This window comes from Cyprinodon tularosa, unplaced genomic scaffold (genome assembly GCF_016077235.1).
Source record: "Cyprinodon tularosa strain WSP-4 unplaced genomic scaffold, ASM1607723v1 ctg69, whole genome shotgun sequence".
Taxonomy (NCBI): Eukaryota; Metazoa; Chordata; class Actinopteri; order Cyprinodontiformes; family Cyprinodontidae; genus Cyprinodon; species Cyprinodon tularosa.
In genome coordinates this window covers 191125-213014 of record NW_024039440.1, presented here as the reverse complement: position 1 = coordinate 213014, position 21890 = coordinate 191125, and the positions used below count along the sequence as shown (strand labels likewise).

Sequence of the window (21890 nt, the reverse complement as noted above, 5' to 3'; positions counted from 1 at the left end):
TAAACAATGGAGAGGATACCCCTTTCCCTGATATATCAGCACCTAAAATAGAATCAACAAGAAATGGTTATCTTTTAAGAGTGACATTGTGTGTTTACATTCTTTTAAACATTTAGTTTTACACAAGTAGAGGTAAAACAAAAAAAATGATATTCTATTATGTTCTATTCTGTGAATGTATGTCAACTTAATGTTACATGTTACATAAATGTTTGATTAATCAATTGATAGAAAATGTTTATTTATACATACCTAAGACAATTGAGAAAAAATATACACATATATCTTTATATATTTATAAATGTGCGTGTGTGTGTGTGTGTATATTAGAGACTGACACGGGAGTGGATTTTCACTCCTGTCCTGTCCCACTCCCACAGAAAAAAATTGTGTCCCGTCCCGATCCCGGGCCAGAGTAGAAATCTAAATCCTGTCCCGTCCCACTCCTGGTGAAATTACTCCCACTCCCATCCCGCTCCCATTCAGAATGACTCCCGCTCCTGCACCACTCCTATTCTTGTTGTTTTTGAGCGCGGGTGAAAAACTCAGAGCGGAAGTTACTATTGGTTTGCTCCCGCTCCCGTCTGCTCCCGTTAATGTTTAATTCTGTACCGTCCCAATCCCGTGATCGTTACTAATACTGACTCCCATCCCACGGGAATCCCACGGGAATCCCGTGACCCGTGGGATTCCCGAAAAAATGTCAGTCTCTAGTGTATATATATATATATATATATATATATATATATATACTCACATCCTTATAGACTTGTAAATCAACAACTGAATATGATAATCATTATAGCAATTATGATTACATCATCAGTCATGTCAACATGCCCTTCCTTTCAGTAACTATGATCCTAATGAGTAATAATGACGGAAATAATTGCAGCAATAAAACAACAACAAACACATTAATAGTAACAGGAGTAATTATGAGTAATTATGGTGATGATGAATAAAAACAATTAGCTATATTTTCATCATCACAATTTTTAAAAATAATCATTATACTGAATCTCGGACACCCCTAATAATGTTAATCATCAGTCACTCAGAAACTTTATTTAAAATAGAAGATGCTTCTATACCAACTGGCCTCTTAGGTTCGGACTTTCTTTCACAGTTTTACATGCAGCACATTAATTAAAAATGCACAATGGGAATACTCTTTTAATTTTTTTTTTAACTTTGATATGTTTTACAGGTAATTTCACAGTTGCGCGTCCTCAGCCGGTCTGTGGCAACAGGCTCCAAATTTGACCGAGAGCTTTGGTCAAATGGACTCTCACCAGTTCTTAACTTATGGAAGAAACTTAACCAGGTCAGTGAATCTTTTTCAATATCTTCTGCCTTATATTAATTCATACTGTAGTTGGCTTTATGTCTATCTGCTCATGTGGCTGTGATGAAGCACCTGTGTTTTAAATCACTCTGTATGATTTTACACTATGTGAGAATTCAGCATGCAGTAATTCCTCAGCATTTCTACAATGCTTACATCGAAACAGGGAGTAAAGGAATAATTGTAAATTAGTCGAGAGCGACTATCACAGTATAATAGCTCCTGCCTTGCCCGGTAAGCCACTGCTCCTGTGTGTGGTTGCTTGGAGACAGGCACCTTTTTTTATTTTTAAATACAGATGATATGTACCTTCATATTAAATAATTTAGCCCATCCTTCCTCTCTTCTTCTTTTATACTCTCCAATGCTATAAAACACCTATGCTACTATCCTCTCTGCACCTTTACTTTACCCTCAGCTTCCATTATTCCTTCAGTTAATTTAGACTAGAATGTTTTTTTTACCTGCGTACAAGAGAACGGCAGAGTATTTCATTTCTGTCGGATTACTTAGTTCTGCATCTCCTCCCCAGTCAACGGCTGCCCTGCAGGATTTCTCCATCAGCATATATGCACCTCAGAGTGTGCAGCTTTACATGCTTACATTCATTATTTGCATTGTCTGCTGATGTTCATTTTGTAAAAAGGATCACATTTAAGCTATTGCATTTTCATGCTTAAATACTATGTGGGTTTACTTTGAAATATTGGTTGTTGAGGAAGAAGCAAGAAGCAAAAGAGCATTTATGTAGATGTTAAATTATATTTTTAAACAGAAACAATAGAAGTGCTGTTGTTGGGCTGTAGCAGCTTTTTTATCACATTTATATCACTCTTCATCATTCACATTCATGTATTCTTCCTCTTCAAAAAACACATTATTGTGTTGATAAAGAGTGTGTTACCTTTATTTGAATACAGCTAAATCTTTTTGCATGTTCCCTTATTTACTCACTTCCTATCTGCTGCCCAGTAGATTTTTTATTTAGAATTTTTACTCTCTAATACATTTATTTTTTTATTGCTAATATACCTACATTGATATTCAAGTTTGTTTGCACTGCTGGGAAATATTTTTGTTCACACTGAGAAACAAGGCACTTGTAAAGAGTTGTTGCCTTTGTTTCCTTTTTATCAGGGCTCTACACTGATCCATCAGAAGGTTGAGCCACCTACAGAGGGTCAGAAGTCCCCGATCCTATCGTTCATTGCTCTGGAGCAGTTTAATGCCATCCGCCTGGTCCAGGTTTGTATCTGGGACAGAACAATTTTCCCATTCTCTTTGGGCTTTTCAGCTTTTGTGCGTGTGTGTGTGTGTGTATTTTTTTTTTGCTGTGTAAGTTTCCTCAAACTGATGTCATTAAGGAGCGAAAAAATTCAACATGGATGTCATTGACATAATCACATTTTAAATCAGTTATAGATTCAGATAGCTTAGCCTCACATACATTGCTTTGCAGAACAATTAATCACTTTTGAACTATTCAGATGCTTTAACTTACAACTACACACAGAAATTATATGCATGGTTTCCGATATATTAGAACTAGAAACTTTAACAAGTGTAACTTTCATTTTTATTGATATTCCCCCCAAAAATCCACAACAAAATGTTGCCAACAGAAATCACTGGTTATTTAATGTCTGTATAATTACAGCTGGTCTGTGAAGGCCTCAGAGGGGTGTTAGAAAACATTAGGAAACAGAGGGCATCATGAACAGCAAAGAGCAAAGCAGGTTCATGTCGTTAAAAAACAATATTCAAAGCTTCAACAGCTCACTGAGCATGGATCAAAGCATCATCACAGCTTAGGTGGGAAATCTGTCCATTATCTGTCGTTACAAATTTGGCTTGTAATGGACTGTAGCAACTAAAACTCTTATTTTGAAAGTCATAAGAGGTCATGTGAAAGTTAATTAAAATCCTGGTGAAAAGTTTTTCATTGTAGGAAAATGAAACACAATTTGTAGCAGAAAATGAGTACCTAAAACACACCAGCAAGAAAGTATGACATGACTGTGGCCGCATCATGCTGTGGGGTTAATTTTGTTTGGTAGGGAAATGGAAGATGGTCAGGGATGATGGAAAGCTGAAAGAAGCTCAATCCAGAGCAATCATGTTCATATTTCAGCAGCACAACAGCGCTAACATACATATAGACCTACAATTGCTGTTAATTATGTTAATTAAAGATAAGGAAGCCCAGACCTAAACCCAATTGGAAATTAGGATAAAAATACTGTCACGGATGTTTCCCATCCTATTCCAATGAGCTTGAGCTATTTTGCAAAGAAGACTGGAAATAGTATATTTATCCGAAAGATGTAAAGCACCTAGACACATAAAGCCTCAAAAATGAAGTTTTGGTTAATTTTTTATTAATGTATACACAAATTACTCAATAGTATTAATCTCTGTTTGTACCAGCATGCAAAAAGGGAAGAATTGCACTATTTATAGATATAGGACCTAGTTCTTAGGAAAGAATGTAACAAGTGACAGTGTTAAGAATAAATTAGGTGATGTTGCTGCAAGAAAAGGGGTGAGTTTTAATAAGTTTATATTTTTACCTATTCCTTTCAGTAAGTACATATATTCCTATACCATTGTTCTTCTTTTCTTTTCTGTCTTTAAATATAAATATGTTTTCTTTTACTTCACTGCATTCAATAAAATCACACCAAACAAACCCAACTCAATGCTTTGGACAGTAAGAAAGTTGTAAGTAAATATCACCTAAATACAATGGCTTACCACATATTTCAATGTTTTATTCATGAAAAAATCTTTCCAAACCATCGGTTGTTTTTATTCCACTTCATATTTTATACTGATTTGGGTTTTTATCTATCTTAACTGAATTACCAATGAAGAAATTTTTGTCCACTTTGGGAACTGTGGATACAATAAAGTCTTATTTCTTACTAGAGAGCTAAATTGTGTAAAAACTTCAAATCAAGCATGTTAATATTAATAAGAAGAAATCACATATGAAACAAAGTACCTTATCACAGAAAATACCACTTTTTGTATTTTTGTACTAAACTAAGTGGGGTTTTTATGCAAGACCTTTCCATTCATTTTTCAAAAAGTTTATATGGGTGAAAAGAAACAAAGATAAACAAAGCAAACCTTTGGTTACTGCAGCTACCACATCAATATTTTTGGCAGGATGGGATGTATTAAAATCATACTCCTTGTTACAGAGTATTCACCAGTCTCTGGCGGCACTGAGCAAAGTGATCAGAGGGACCCAACTGTTAACCCCTGAGGTGCAGAAACTGGCCACAGCCCTGCTAAATCAAGAGGTAAGAAGATAACCAGAAAGAGCTAAAGTGATATAGACATAAATGGCATTAATAAGTAAGAGCACCAAGTGTAAAGCTAGTTTACCCTTGCTGATAGTCTGTGTTTTCTGTTATGGTACAACATTTTGTATCCTGGTGAATTGGAAAGTGGTAAACAGTGGACTGCTTCACTGTATTTTCCCTAAGGAATTCACTTTCACTTGCCAAAATAAATTACTTGAATGATGAGATTTAACATACTCTCCACAGAGAGCTTTATTCATTTCTTTTAAATCTCTATATCCATACACCTGCTACCTTTTTGTCTTCTTTCATTGCAGTATAAGAATATGCCCTCGTTTCCCTCAATTAATTTGAGGTATTACAAAAAACTTCGTGAGGGAACTTAAGGCCAAGTGTGCAGTTACAAATACACAGCCGGGTACAAATACACAGCGCTTACATGTGGTATCTTACAAACACAATCTGTGTCTGTGTATATCTCGAGGCTGAACTGAGGACAAAAGGGATAAGATGATGTAGAGAGGAACAGAAACCCAGTTCCCTTTCATTTCTTTTATGTTTATAATCCCCCAAGAGGAGCCTTGGGCCAAAATCTTCCTTCACTGCATTCCTCCTCTCTCTTTTTATAATGATCAGCAGGTATTAGGCTCTTCCCCCAACCATTTCTACTTTATCATTCTTCAGTTTACAGCTATTGCATTTTGCTTGCCTATTTCTTTATTTTATTTTGTATAATCCTAGGGTAAACTTTTTGTGAAAAACATCTACTTCTATTGAAATGGTACACAAAGCAGCACCATGTACATTTTGACCCAAGTGTTAGCTTAATTTGAGATATATTAAATGTTTTTGTTTTTTTTTGTCATATTACCATTCAGCACTTCATTGATTTTGCTGTTCCATGCAGGCTGCCCTTCTGAAAAACTCGCCTGTGTAATTGGAGTGGGTCAGATCTGTTGCTGAAGGGGTCATGTGACCTTAGAGTACTGCTTTATGGCAGTCTTAACTCCCCTAAATACGAGAGCTAACCCTAGAATGTTGTTGTTAGGCAACAGAACATATATGAGACTTAGCTGTTCAGACATATTTTTGGTTCTTGGATGCAGGTTTAATCTAGAAGTGTGAATGTGAATTTGTCTTTACAAATAACTATCATTTCTCAATCTGCTCTCAAAGAGGTCTGCTATCAGATTCCAAAACACAGAGGATAGAGTGTCTAATTTTGCAACAGTAAGGTATTTGCAGTGGCCATCAGAGGCACAGACCCCGAATGTTACAGCCATGGTGCCCCTGTTGGCTAAAAGTTATATAGTGCTGCTTTAAGAAAATAATCACTCTTTCGACCAAAACACAAACAAAAACCTATATACCTTTAAAAATCCACCAAGTTTGAATATGAAACCTATAGCTCATCTCTAATTGGTCAGCTTTAGTAAAACCATAGTGTTTAAATTCTTCACACTGACCCTTCTTTTCCCAAATGGGGAACATTTGTGCTGGCCCCTCAATCTTTGGAATAATCTCATATTTTATTACCCATTAGTTTATAGTTTGAACACGTCATGTCTAGCAATGGCTTGAATAACATATCGAGTATGATTAAAAATAATTGTTTTATTGATAAAATCAGATTAGTCCTTTGACCTTTAAACATAATATTTCCCCATAGGCTTTTATAATAGGATCACCCAACACATAATAACTATAGTTAAGCTTATCTGTTCACACCTTCAGTTTTAGAATTATAAAATGTATTCTTCCCATTATAAAGGTTTGTATAATTAAACGAAGAAACATCCTCATAAGGAGTTTTCTTTTTCAATCAAGGTTTATTAAACTTTTATCAATAATGGTAATTTTGTAAGGCATTAAAGTGTTGGAATTTCATTATCTTTTCTGGCTAACAGTATTGAGGTTTTAGATAATTTAAAAATTCATAATTTTCTCTGCACAATTCCTGTTGTTTAAAATGATTTTATGCCAGAGGAAGTTCAGATGGACCTGAATTTTCACCAGCAATGTAATGTGTAGAGTATTGCATGGCATATACTCACCATCAATTTTGAAATTCTAACCAGAACTATCGCATTTTATTTTAAGACACGGAAATACAGAATGTTAGGAAAATAACAATCTGGCAGTTACAACACATTTGACATGATCCTTGTTTACAAACAACTCTGCTATAAGAACACTTTGCCTTGATTTTTCCAGTGGGTGTTTAATGGCAAAAAATTAGGTGTCAAATATTCACCACTCATAGCTACTATCTGTGTCTTTGGCCTAAATCTTAACTCACACAGAGTCTGAAAAAATGATGTCGCTCAAATGAACTGCAACAGAAAGGAACCCTTTTACAAGTTAGCTGGTACAAAGTGGTGACTACTTTGCAAGGTAAACTGGGCTTAGGAAGTAGGAGGATGATGTAAGCCTTTGTCCTCCTTTATCCATTGATGCAACCCATGCAGACAGCAAAGATTTGCCTATATTTTGTGCTTGGAGTGTTTTTCTCAAAGGGGCTTTCTGTGGCTTCATTTTACCAGGCTGTCTCAGATTTTTTGGGAGATGTCCAAAATTAATGCTGCATGAGAACCACAGCTTTCACAAACAAAGATATATATTTAGATATGTGTTTCAGAACTGAATCCCTGTGAACTCAAATATTGCAGAAAGTATCCAATATTAGCATTAAGTGGTTTACCATCAAAAATCTATTTTGTAGCTTGTTGTTCATAACTGGACACACTATTGATAAACTGACCTAAACTGTCTTTAAAGCCAATTTAATCATGTATCAACTGCGCTTAACTTTAAATGTAGACCTGGTTTGATAGAGACCTAATTCAAATTATTAAAGAATCAACAGCATGCTGTAGAAGTTTGCTGCAAGGAAAAATGCCATTATATTAAAGTTTATAGGACTAGGGACACATCTAAAAGTTGTGGAAAACTGGCCCTCACTGACATGTCTAAAGCAGTTCACAGAAGTCCTATCCACCTGTAGCTTCCTTTTCTCACAGAATACTGAGGGAAATGGCCTAGGAATTACCAAAAGAGCACAACAAATAGTCCAGACCCACAGATACACAACATTTCTAGTTAGTCATTAGGATTTCCACATGACCCAGAAAGGTGTACTGCAAATGACCCTATTTCAAGACACGATATGGTAATCTAAATTTGTTTGTTTTTTGGTAACAAGGAGTATGACCTCATTGTATAATTCCAGAGATGATCGATTTGTGTGAATATTAGTGAATCAAACAGATAGGAGTAAAAAAAAAGTTTGTAAACCTTCAGAAAAGCGGCGGCAACTTTCATCTTTTATTATGCTTTTGTTACCTACCAGTCCAGAGTTTAAGTAAACACCACATTTAATCACTGCCATTTTTTTTATCAAATGTCTGACATATTTTGTAGCTACTTTTGACACTACTTTAAACATCAATGTTGTAAGCCTGTGCTTATCCACTAGTACAAAAAACATCATAGAAGAGTGAAATGAAATCACCTGATGTTAACTATTTATTTATTTATTTATTTTTTTTGTATATTTAATGACTTTGTTGTATCAGCAGGGCTTGTTTTTCTTGGCACATGTTAAGGTCACTCATAAATTCAAAGAGAACAAAAGCTTTATGTGAGGGAGGTTCTGAGCTAACAGGCATGACGTGATTTACTTTCTTAACTAGTGCTTCAAAAAGACTTAATAACATCTAATATTTATCCATATAACATATGGTGGTTGCCACTGCATCAAAAGGCTGTGTGTACAGAACTGTGGGGACTTTTCAGAAAACATTATGATGCATAACTGTCAGATCACAGGCTTGAACCAGCCATTACTGATTGGGCCATTTTCAACCAGGGGAGGAGGAACAGAATGAGCTGGGGAGATGATTTATCTATTTGGAAAATGGACCGTTTGGGGTTGTAATAATATAAAAGTATGGTATGCATAGCTGTGAGAGATCAGCTACACTGGCCCTCTGTTCAGCTGTGCAGTAAAACATAATTAGTAGCTTGGAAAGGGGCCAAGATACCCATCAGAGGAGAGTGGTAAGCAGCACTGCGAAATAGAAAGAAATATCAGCACTGTCTTAAGTCAGGAAAAAGCTCATTAATATAAGGATGTGATGCTGGGAAGACATTTTCTATTAGAAGTTGAACAGCCTTTGGCACCATTGAGTTTTTCAATATTGGCTTTAATTAAAGAAATGGCAATATATTTCTTTAGGAAAAACTCTGGTTCTAAAATTGAATATCTAGAAAAATGCTAATATTTTAATAGTAATAAATTAGGAAGCCATTTTGTTTGCCACCATCTTTTATTTGTCAAACTGATCCATGAAAGGAGAACATTTCTGATATAGCAAACAGTTTTTCTTACTGGTAATATCTCAATTACTGGAAATGTACAATCTGTAGTGCTGCACTGTAAACATTGTTAGAATGTAGTGGGATGACTTACCTGTTGTTTTGCAGGTTAACTGTTCACTGTTACAGAAATATTGGTTTTCTCCCAATTGTTGCATTATTTCAATAATGGGGTACAAGTATATCCAGTTCCAGAGACAAACAATGTTTGTGGTACAGTATACAATGTTTATTTTGGTTCATAAGACTAGATTTACCAATACTGTGGATATGACCTAGATCGTCTCATTTGTAGTTTTGTTTGTGTATTTCTTTGGTTCCAGCAATATAGTTTACTTAGACTTAGTCAACTTTTGTCATTTTGTATACACAGAGTGTATGCAAAACAAAATTTCTTTTTGTACAGCATTCATGACATTTCCATTTCTTAAAGTGCAGCAGTGATCAAATGTGGGAGAAACAACATAGTGCAAAAAAAAATGCATTGATATGGTTAGTTTTAATGCAGAGTCTGTGACATGATTTTGAATATTTTCAACATTCAGCTGTCTGATGGTGGTGGGGAAGAAGCTGTTTTGGAATCTGCTGGTCCTGAATGGAATGCAGCGAAGTGCATTCCATGCAGACCCCACAATGGACCCCCACCATGGACTGTTCTCCCTGCCACCTTCTGGGAGTTTGAGGGTTCTTTGATAATGTTACAGGCTCGGGACACGCAGCAGTGGGATCAAATGTCTTATATGGATGGAAGAAGAGCTCCGACGATCTTCTCCAGTCAGACATGCATGAAGTTATCAGTTTAAGTATCAAAGATAACAAACGGTGTTATGTACCTCTTAACCTCTTACACCCTAAGGGGGTATAAATAAATTTCTGCCTGACAAAAACACACAAAAGTAAATCACTTATAGCCTCACAGCTATTAGATTTAAGAAGAAACTTTTGGTACCTCTGTAAAGGTAAGATGTCATAGAATGGTTTTCTGGTGTCAGCACCATTGTAGCTTTGACCCTGCCTGAAATATTAGGGACAAAATACTAAATATTTTGCATTTTTTGAACCTCGCCAAAATTTTCTTTGAAATAAACATTGCAAAACACTACCAAAATATTATTTATAGCACAAAAAAGTAGTACAGACTTTTAAATCTAAATGTTGTGTAAAAATATACCAAATTTGGACTCAATCAGATGAATCATATTTATTTTAGAATGGTATTAGTGAAAAATTTCTTAGGCGGAGGGGCCATTTTGGCACATTTATCCAAAAATTTCACAAAACTGTGCCAAATGTGTTTTTTTACATCAATACTGGGGGTTTGTTAAAATTACGAGGTCACGTAGCAGCTGGACCCACCGGTGGGTCCGCAGGGTTCTAGGGGTTAACAGTGTAGTATCTCCGAAACCTGACCGTTTGAACACTGAACTAAATTCACGGCAGTCATAAGCCCCAAAGGACTTGAAAATACTGTTTGAATCTGCCTTTTTTTTTTATTTATTTAAGAAATGTGTTTTATTAAAAGAGGATCAAATACAGACCGTTCACATTAAAGACACTTTAATTAAACACTGATAGAATGCTATAAATGAGAGATACTAACATTAGCCAATTGGGCTACTTTCAGTGCTTACCCTGACGTTGTCACTGCCTCACTTTCCTAATGAGCATCCTGAATTCTACCCAGCTAATTATTGTTAAACAATGTTTTTGTAAATAAGTGTTGTCAGCCAGCTTAATGAGAAGTAGTCAGGTCCATCAACATAGAAGGTAAACTCAAAAACTTCTTTCTTTCACATCCTTTAACGTAAAAAACAGCCACATTTGTGGGCGGCTCGGAAAATGTGTTTTAGACGTTAAATATCAATTATTTAATATTACTCTAAAATCAATGCAATAAATATTAGATGTTCTGCAAAATGTATTTCCAGTCCTTCTTTAACATTATTAGATGTATTTTGTTAAATATGTTAAAGTGTGATATAACTTGGGTTGTTTTTAATTTCAGATTCTATTAACTGACATGTTTGACATATTTAAGAGGAAATTATACATTTAGCTTTTAGGAATAGTTTAAAGGAAGTTAACAGAGATTGTATGAAATCAAACAGCTTACTAACAGCTATATGTGGAAAGGCTGTCTCTTCACACTAGTGGGATGTGTGGTGTTTAATTGTATTCAGCACTTCATGTTTGTTATTTTCTTTTCAGTGTCCTGTAAACTGGCAGAATAAATGGGAAGGACCAGAGGAGCCAATGCAGTACCTCAGGGCTGTTATAACACGAGCTCTAGCCATACAGGTAAAGAAACGCTATGCATACACACTTTGTCTGTCTCTAAGGTTCAGACGTGTTCCTTTCATATAAACTCAAAAAAATTATATATATGATTGAAATAGTTTATTTAAAACAGTTTAAAAAAACATCTCAAAACTTTTTTTTTTTAACTACCTAATAGGAGAAAAGTTAATCACTTAATAAAGTTTTTACTTGTTTAGTATCAAACCCAAAACGAGGATCTTTTTATCAACACTGATTATTTAAAAAATATTTGCTACTGTAAATAATTGAAACATTAAAAATGATGAATCTTCATCATCAGGATCATCTGAAACAACATGTACCAAAAATGTTAAGGATTTTATACTCTACCATCTTTTCCTTCATTGGAGATGCAACAGTGCTAAATAACTAGAGCATTAATTTTAAGCACGTTGACAAATACAGGCTGTTATAACTGTATGTGAGGATGTTTTTTTTTTTTTTTTTACATATGAAATTTGCGTTAATTGACCTTTAAAGGGCCTCATGAAGCCTTTGGTGATAAAATGAAACCTGGCGCCTTTAAAGTGGCATATAAACACATGAGGAGTTGCTCTGGATTTTTGAGCTGTGCAAAGAAACACTTTAGAAATCTGCCTTTTCCCCCTAAATCTAATGGTTTTAAAATGTTATTAGTTTATATGAATCTTCCTAAATCTGTGTGTCCTAAAATGACAAAGAAGTCTGTCCAGCTCATTAAGACATGCCATAGAAATCATGTGACTGCATACTGCATTATTTGAAAGAAGACGATTTCAGAAATATTTATTCTCAGGTCAGTGAGAGAAAGCAAGGGTTCTCCTCTTAGGTGTGTCTGACTGCACGCCTACTTCAATCTGCTCAATGCAAGCTGGTACAAACACAGCCTTTATGTAATATTTTATTTCTGTGCAGATGCACTTCATGATTTGAGTCGAGCGCAATGCGTTCTGCCTCTCTCTGTTTGCAGGCTACCCTGACCTTCTGTGTGCATACATCTTCCTGACACTTCTCCTTTTATCCTCTGTTCTAGCCTCACTGTCTACTGAACTCGATCTGTCTTCATGCATGTCTGTCTGGAGGCGGCAGTGTCCTTCACTGTCTCTTTTGGCTCATCATTGCTGAGTGATAACTGTGTTAGCAGCTTCTCTGTATTCTCTTAGCTAATCAAGGCACAGCCATCCAGAGCTGCTGAAGAAGCCAGCAGCACAGTGTCCCCAGACAAATGGATCAACTTTGGCAGTAGCAAACTTTGAGATTTTAACATTATAATGTGTATGATTATATACTCCATCTATATTTAGTATACATTATATAAAATTACAGATACACTAATAAGAGATTTTGTTAATCATTTCTAACCTGTTTATTTTAAATAAAGCTCTGACCTAGCTATAATTTTAACTCCACCTGACCATTGTCTGGCGCTCTCGCCCCCCTTGTTATGTACTGTCGACAGCCGGTTGCCAGGCCAGCTAATGCTAACGTTTACCCCGCCTATTCTGAAAAAAAGTGGAAACTGTTGCATGATTTCTGAGCCGCTTTGCTTCCTTAGGTCAGCACCAACACTAAAAGGCTTAATTATAACCTTCACCGTTGTTTTACCTCTTGTTTGTTTTGATTGGATTTGAAGCAGTAAAAAGTAACCCCAAGAAAAATAAATTTCTCAGTTCTTATCCCGGAGAGGGCAGCAACAGTTTTGTCCTCTTATGTATTATCATTTTTTTTAATAAGCTGACCCTAATTTACATTGTTTTTTCTTTGACATGTAGGTGATTAGAGCTGAAAATGGTAATTCTATATATATATATATATATATATATATATATATATATATATATATATATATATATATATATATATATATATATATATATATATATATATATATATATATATATATATATATATATATATATATATATAAAATACAGTTAGCTCATATTTAAATTAGGTATCATGGATTCATTTAGAAAATAGCCTGCTGATATTAACTTATTTTTATGTAGATGTAGTTTATTTCCATAGTAATGCTTTACAAAGATTTGCAGGAAAAAAGATAAAAACTTCTGGTAATTATGCGGTAGGAGAAGAAAAGAGGTGGACTAAGGTATGTAAGCAAACATCCAACAAAGTGCTACCATGCACCTGTTTCTTTTTTTATTCCCATGTTATAACAAGTCATTACAGCATATTTGTTTAAAGTACAGCTGAAGATTTGATAATCTCATGCATTTAGCTTCACATGTAGCTTGACTTAATGCTTTATAACCCAAAGATTTAGTTAAAGGCATGCATCATTCCACCATCACTAAATTTGTCTCTCCAGCTTGAGGATAACTCAGTCACGTCAAAACTTGGTGTTTTCTATGGTTAAAATAACATGGATTAAAGAGTCGAATGGATTTTTTTGTGTGCGTGTGTCGCTGCTCAAATGATAACTGAGACCAAATGTTGTTTCATATTGCTCCTACTACCAAACATATTGACCTTATGTGCTTCTGGGTGTATTTTTGATGTCTCCTTTCTGTGCCTATTGCACAAATTAAGCAAAGAACATGATCAAAACAGCTACAGTTAAATGAAGGAGCTGGCCTAGCTTTGGTGAACCCCCCCTTGAATCATTTTCTAGCAAAAAAAATCTTTAACACAGACGAGTTTCATGTCAGTGTGACCCAGCTCTAAGAATTTAAAAAGTTTTCCCAGTTTCCAACCAATTGGTCACCAGTTTACTATAAACCAGTCACTGTCTAATCTCTAATACAGACTGATTCCATGCTGACAAAACATCCATTTATAGCAGAGCATGCAGATCTTAAAGCTACATTAACTCTTTTGGCTTAAATCTTTATTTTTTATTTGTTCATACTTAAATAAAAATAAGCTGGTTGGCAAAAAAAAAAAAAGAAATCAGCTATATAAATGCATTTCTGGAACTCTGAAACATTTTTCCAATAACATAAACAGTGCTAAGGAAATGCTGAGAAGCAAGACTGTGTTGTTATTTATTTATCTATACCAGATACGCTGTCCTGTGGACAAAACTAAATGGCTTTTTTAGTGACACAGAAGGAAGCTGCTTATCTAATCAAAGCAGATGTCAAATCTGATGGCCTAGATCAACATAATGGATAAGACTCCCAGCATCTTATCTCCAGCTATGCTAATGCACACCCATCACATATTTGTTATTTCTGCTCTCCTTCTATTTCTGTCTTTTCTTTCTTGTATTTCAGTGTACAAGAATGATCAATCTTCATTTTTAGAGTTCTCTATGTTCTCTGCCTAATATATATATTATGTTCTTGTTAGCAAGTAAGTGGACTTATGGCATTATCAGCTTATTGATATGGTAACAAAAAGCAAGGCAAAATGGAATAGCCTATTAATCACACTTTTCTATCAAATATTTATTTATTTGCTTCTATTTTTAATGCACCATATAACTCAGACGTTGATATTAAGGTTTGCAGAGAGGCTCATTCAAACAATGCAATGGCCACATAAAAGCATTAAACTTGTGTAGTGGTAAATTGTTTGTTCTTTTAATACAAGCCATTTCACTGTTAGGATAACCATTTAGATCAAGAATGGCATTGTCAGTATTCTCATTATCTTGAAATAATCCTCAGGATGTTTTCTTTCAGACTTTTCTGAAATTGATATCATGCTTGAACTGTATATTATCTGAGCCAATTTATTTTCTAAAAGCTTGGTTTGTAAATCTTTGTGTCTGTGTATGTGCCTCTCGGTATGTCTGTGTATACAGAGTTGGGTTGAACGTGCGAGCAGACAGGCTCTCCTCTCTGACATTCTTGATTTATCGGAGCTCTTCCACCCTGATACCTTCTTGAACGCTCTGAGACAAGAAACAGCCAGGTAAGAATAAAAGCTTGTGGGTTTGTGTAAACCAACCACAGCTTGGATCCAGACTTTAACAAATGTTGTTGTTGTTTTTTTCAGATCCATAGGCTGCTCTATGGATAGTTTGGTGTTTTTGACATCCTGGAAAAGTCCTATTGCTCAGGCCAAGCTTCAAGTGAAGGTAGAGTTGCATATGTAGTAACTTTAAGTCAATTTGAATTACTTTATTTTCCATAAATTAAACAATCTCATTAGTTTTCTGAAGTATGAATTGTACCTTCAGTTTTCAACAGTACTGTTTCACTTTTGCGTATCAGCCTTTAATAATCCTGAATTAGAAGACATGCTATAAAAGAAAAATACGCTCCCATGTCGCCTTCCTGCACAATAAATACTGTAGCAGACAATGTTTGATCTCAAGATAAGACACAATGCAGCCAATTTTAGATGGCATGTTGGAAAAATGCTGCAAAATGAGATAATACATCATGTAAGCTGCACCTCATTACAAATGTTAAAGAGTCAGCACAACTTTGACTCAAGTATCACAGCAATGACCCTTAAACTATATTTCATAATCTACTCCTGTTCTTTGCAAATTGTTCACTCACCTACTGTATGGAGGGTAGATTATTTTTCTTCCTGGATAGTTGATATTTAAATATGTATATATAAAAAAAAAAGAATAAACAGAACTAAACGATGGTCCCAGTGGAAAATGATGTACTGATAATAATAATAAATTTTCATTTCGTTTTGTACTTCAAGACATCGCAGGACTTGACATGCTACAGATTTCTTTCTTACCAAATCTGATCAATCATTTTTTATTCTGTTTTATTTTTCTTCTGTCACATTACATTTTAAAATTGACAGATGGCATTTATTGCTTTCAAAAACTAGCTTTTAGTTCAATTATCCCTTCTGGGAAATATTAGTAAAATTCAAGCTACAATATGAAGGAATCCTGTTTCAGAAGTTAAAATTTAAATATAACACAATACATGTTTTTCAGCTAGGTCTCACAGAGTAAGCTAGTTCACGTCTAAGATCAAACAGTAATGAAATGATGTGGGTCTGAGCTATCTGCTGAAGTAAAGAGGCTGGATTAGTGATATAAATCCAGATTTTCCAAAAATGAATTCTTTATTATAAAAAAAAAAAAGATTAATCGATAGAGTAGATTAATCAGTCAGCCCCATTGGTCTAGAGATTGGCAGAAGGTGGCTTAGCCTGAGGATTGACATTTTCTAAATAATAAATATGTTTAACAGAAGAACAGTGTCTGTGGAGAAGTAAAAAAAAAGGTTTTTAACACTGTACATGTATTACACTGCAGATTATAAATTTAAGCAGTAAATTCTACCATTGAGCTGCAAAATCAGCAAAGGGTTGCTTGTGTAAATATGATGAATGAAGCAGGAACTGTGAAGAAAACAGATTTAGACCGAAACAAAAGGTTTTGTTCTGAACATTACAGACTAAAAATATCCACTGTCTTTAAAACAGTCTTGAGTGGTTTAGAAATTTAACAGAATGAAATATATAAGATTATAAGGCTGTTAAATGTCCAAATAAATCAGCTCCGCCATCGTTTCTGTCCTTCATGCTGCAGCAGAGGATATAATTGTCTTTCATACTCACAGTTTGTTTCTAGTAAAACTAATAGAACTCAGCATGACGTTAGATGCTCTTAGATAAAATGTCCAAAGAAAAGAAGGGAAGGGTGGAGTCTGCAGCTGTATAGAGAGAAAGAAAACAAACATCACACAGAAAGAGTGAGAGAAAGGGTCCTAGTAGAGCTTTCTTACGCACTGACAAACGCAGACACACAAGGACGCCTTCTCTAAATTAGTCACTGGCTTTCTTTCTTGATTTTCTCCTTCCTCTGATTATAGTGATTTACTGCTGTAGTCTGTGAGTGTAATGTTTGGTGCCAAAGTCTCCTTTGTCTGGCCCTCTACGGAAAATCCCTGAGTCACTCAAACAGTGTCTCTCATGTCATCTGTTTATAATTTCTTAATCAAGTGACCTCAGTTTTCGTCACCCTCTTGCGGTTCATATTTGCTCCATTAGGGCGTTATTTGGAGAAATGATCTCCAAGCCTGCTGTTCTTGTTAATCTCTATTGTTTCTGCTTTTCATCATTATAGTCAGTTACAGTTTTTTGACCCTTCATTCATGTTGGATCTATAGGTTGGTGGTCTTCAGCTGGAGGGGTGCCGTTTTGATGGTGTCCATTTGAGTGAGAACCAGCACGATTCCCCCAGCGTCTCAGCTGTCCCAACGTGTTATATGGCCTGGGCTCCACAGGTAGCTCCTTATCACTCTTCTTTAAACTTTCTCACATTTGAAAATGCTGGCGAAGCTTTCTGTGACTTGGCTGGCCTTTCAATCGACAGACTGTTTGATTTCCAATTTGCTTCACCTTTTGTTTGACATTCAAATCCGTGAGAAAATTGATCAAACTGACTAAATATCAGAGGCTAATTATTTTGTTACATAAATGTAAAACTCAGACTTGGTTGTTTAAAAAAGACTAAAGGCTCATTCTGGGGTTCATTTTAACACCACAGCCGAGGTACACCCTTTATTTGAACAATCTTCTTTGTTCACACTGCTGTCAGCAGTTTTATAGGTCAGGCCAAAGTTAGTTTAATTCACTGGCTTTACCTCTGTAAAGACTTTCATTTTGTATCTACTGCTTTTCCATTCAAACCAGTGGGAAAACAGGAGATGAAGGCAGTTTTAGTCTATTTTATACTTGTGAAGTTTAAATGTCACATCCATTGAATGCTGACTACAAAGACTGAACATCTTAATGACATTCCTGTTGCAGGTTATGATGACAGTCTGACATCAGTCTAAAATACCTATTAGCTGGCTTAGTAAATTTAGAGAGCATCCTATAATTGTTCGACTATCATTAGCCTTCTAGTTTATTTACCAACTAAAATTATGAATACCATTTTTCCCAAAAAGTAAAAGCTGTTTTATTTTACCCAGCTTGGGCTTCAAGGTGGTGCAATTCTTGGCTTCTCTGGCAGTATGTTTTTGCTCTCATATGCACACCATGCAAATGAATAAAAGAAGGCTGTTGTTTTTTGTTAAAAAGCTCTCAAAATACTTAAATAGATATTGAAAATTAGTTCAACGTATAAAATTAATTAATTGTTGCACCGATACCGAGGGGGCGGGTCCCCAATCCAGCACTGAAATGGTGGTATTGGTATTGGCGAGTACCAACGAATAGGGTACCAATACCATTTTGTCAACCATTCCAGGTAGGCAATAAAAAGTTCTACTGGATTAACTTTGTTTTAGTCTTTTTTCTGTTTCACAAAGGTAGGACGCATCTTGACAAAGCCATAATGGCAATTATTTTACATCCAAGTAGTATACAGTTCTTCATTTATAAATATATATATATATATATATATATATATATATATATATATATATATATATATATATATATATATATATATATATATATATATATATATATATATATACACACACTGATCAATTTCAAACAGATAGTATCGGTATCGGCCGATACTAAACAACTAGGTATCAGGTATTGTTATTGGGGCCAAATATTGTTATTGTTATTGGGGCCAGAATATTGGCATCGGTGCAACACTAAACTTAATGTTAAAACATTTTTATGCTTAAAGCATCCAGTTATGATCTCTTTACTGAATACATAAAAAACAACAAAAATCAAAAGGGTTACTTTGGTTTGAATTTACAACAAAACTTTTATTTTTGGGAAAAGTCAAAAAACTAATCACAATTAGAGACTTAACAAATGTATCTTTTGAAAGCATTTATGCTTTTATGTTATGTTGTTCTCTGCTTTCTTCTACTCCTAACAGTGTGACATGCATAGAGGCACACAGCTCGGCCTGTGCTCAGTATCGTGCTGGAAAGAAAGCCTCTAGCCGCTCTCATAAATTTTGCAACCTCTTGCAGGTTTCCCCTCCAGAATCCACCCATATTTAGCTCCATCCATTTTTCCATAAACCTTGACCAGCTTCCTTGTCCCTGTTCAATGAAAACATTCCCAGAACAGGATGCTGCCATGTTGCACTGTAGCATGTAAAACTACTTCTTTCAGTAATGTTGCTGCTAAGTCTATATTTATGATGTGAACAAAATCTATTATAATTGCAGATTTTCCTGAGTTGGTTTTTGATCCTTTCTATTGTTTTATCTTTTAAGATAATGAGTTAAACAGAACTCTGTGAGGTTTGTAAGTTTAGTTCTTGTTATATAGTCCTTCACTCATCTATTCCACTTTCCGAAGGCGCCAGGTTGTTATTCATGGGTTCAAGGGGTTTAAAGCAAATGCATGCCATACTTTTTACATTTTTATACGTAAACATATTAAAAAAATCAAACATCACTTTTTCTCCACTTTATAATAAACAGCTGCCTTGTGTTGGTCCAGGTAACATATGACATGACATAGATTACAGGCTAATAGTTTTGATGTCTGGGGTGGGCAATTCCAGTTCCTGGGGGCTGGTATCCTGCAACTTTTAGATCCATCTTTGGTCCAACACACCTGAATCAAATGTCTGAGTTACATCCTCAGTATGCAGTCAGAGTCTTCTCCATCATCTAATTAATTGATTCAGGTGTGTTTAACCGAAGGCACATCTAAACGTTGTAGGATATTGGTCCTCAGCAGCAGTAATTGCCCGACCCAGAGTTCAACTTCTAAACAGTTTAAGGTCCATAAATACTTTTGCAAGACTCAGTTTAAACTCTTCCCTATTCTCTAACTTTGTATATCAGTTAATCTAATGTGCAAACATACTGTAATCAAATTTTTTATTTTATTGTAGGGCTCTGCAGCTGGCTCCGCCGATTCTCAGGAGAGCCTCTGGCTGCCCCTGTACACCAACTCAGAGAGAATGAAGGTGGTCACTCACATCTCACTGCCCTGTGGAGGAAACCCCAACCAGTGGATCCAAACCGGAGCTGCTCTGTTTCTCAAACAACAGTGAAAGGTTTTCCTCACCATGATGAGGCCACACACTCAACATTAGACCTGATGTGAGCATCTTTGAATGGCCACCCCATATAAAGTGACTTCTCTTCATTCTCCAGTTTCTAGTTTTGATGTGTTTGTTAATGTTATTAAAATAAGTATTTGCCTAAATTTAAGAACAAACATTTTGGTGTACATGAAAGATTTTCTGTTTTCCATGCTGAGGACTTTTCTCTTTATATATCAGAAAGGTTTCCTAGACAGCCATAACATCTTAATAGAACGTTAGTGTTAGTTCACTTTATTTTGGTTTCATAAAATTCAGTAATGTACAGTCTAAATAGCTAAAAAAAAAAGTGAAAGCTATATTGTTACTTGTATTATATTTATAGACCCTGTTTATCTAAAATAAACCAAACAAAATTAAATGAACCAAGCTGCGTCTTAATTTCATCCAGGAGCGTTTTATGTTCTGCAAGTTTAGAATGAAAATGTTCTGTATCAGTCTGAGGATGAATCTTTGTGTGATTCAGAGTGCGGCTGATCCTTTGCTCCTCTGTGTCAGTGGGCAGGATTTTTCTACAGTAAACAAAACGGATCGGCATGAAAAGCCGGCCGAACGCGTTCATCTCTAAAACAGGCACACACACAAGTTAGTCCCTAACCTCTGCGTGATTGGTTGTGAGTCGAGGTTGAATGGAGTCAGTGAAGCTGTGATGGATGTCCGAGCAACATGGGAGGCTGGTTTGGTGGATGTGTGTGAGTCTTTCTGTGTCTACAAATCCAACCAACAGCTCTAAATTTGATTGATGGATTAATTAAGTCTTCTTTCCGTACGAGCCAATGTTTCGATCTGGCTAATGCAGTTGCACAAATGTTTGTAAATGTGTCACTCCCTTTCTTTGCATGTGTGTTTGACTGGGAGTGTGTTTTTGTTTTTGTTTTTTTGAGAAAAGAGCTGAAATGAGGGATGAGCGGGGTTTTGTGTGTGCACTGTAGTGTGACAAAATGGGAGTGGAATGGAACAGCAGGTTTAAAAAAGTGAGAGGATTGGATTCCTGTGAAACAAGGCCCTCTGGGTCAGATGAGGAAAGAGACATGATGATGTCGACCGACAGACAGAGAGAGAAGGAGATAGAGAGAGAGATGGATCATGTAGGCAACAGGAAAAAGTGATAAAGGACCACATAACCTGTGTGAAACAGGAAAGTGAGGGTGGCATAGTTGCCATTATTTAGGAGGAAAAAGAGGTTAAAGCGACAGATGGGTGATCGGGGAGGTAGGACAGGTGATAAGTGATTTGTTTAAAATTAAGGGTGTATCAAAGACAAAAAGAAGGTTTTAAATTGTATGCAGCAGTCCTGTATTGAAAGTTTTAGAGATTAAAGTTAAGGTAATCTGTCGACAAGTTAGTTAAGATACATATTTTTGCACATTTAACACACTTTGCTCTATAAGTACTGATCAAACTTTATATTTGGCCTCAGATAAAAATTTCTGTTAAACATTTTGATCAGTTTAAATATTTTCCAAGTATCTCTTAATGCAGTGGTTCCCAAAGTATGGGGCGCGCCCCCTAGGGGGGGCGCAATGCCATTGCAGGGGGGGCGCGGGAAGCGGTATGGATGAATGAAGAAAAAAAACAAAAAAAAACAGCGCTTGCTTGACTGAGCATAATGGACAGTTGTGAC

General features: G+C 35.6%; 1 protein-coding gene across 1 annotated transcript in view; it reads left to right on the top strand.

Annotated features, from left to right (window-relative positions):
• Positions 1-20621, top strand: part of LOC119771803 (cytoplasmic dynein 2 heavy chain 1) — a 142089-nt gene extending 121468 nt beyond the window's left edge. Inside the window, exons 89-96 of the mRNA XM_038267964.1 lie at positions 1211-1327; positions 2486-2593; positions 4555-4656; positions 11245-11334; positions 15104-15213; positions 15298-15379; positions 17394-17510; positions 20054-20621. Of these exons, the coding sequence (XP_038123892.1) occupies positions 1211-1327; positions 2486-2593; positions 4555-4656; positions 11245-11334; positions 15104-15213; positions 15298-15379; positions 17394-17510; positions 20054-20215 (888 nt within the window). The 3' untranslated portion in view covers positions 20216-20621. The remainder of the gene's footprint in view (positions 1-1210; positions 1328-2485; positions 2594-4554; positions 4657-11244; positions 11335-15103; positions 15214-15297; positions 15380-17393; positions 17511-20053) is intronic.
• Positions 20622-21890: the final 1269 nt, after the last annotated feature.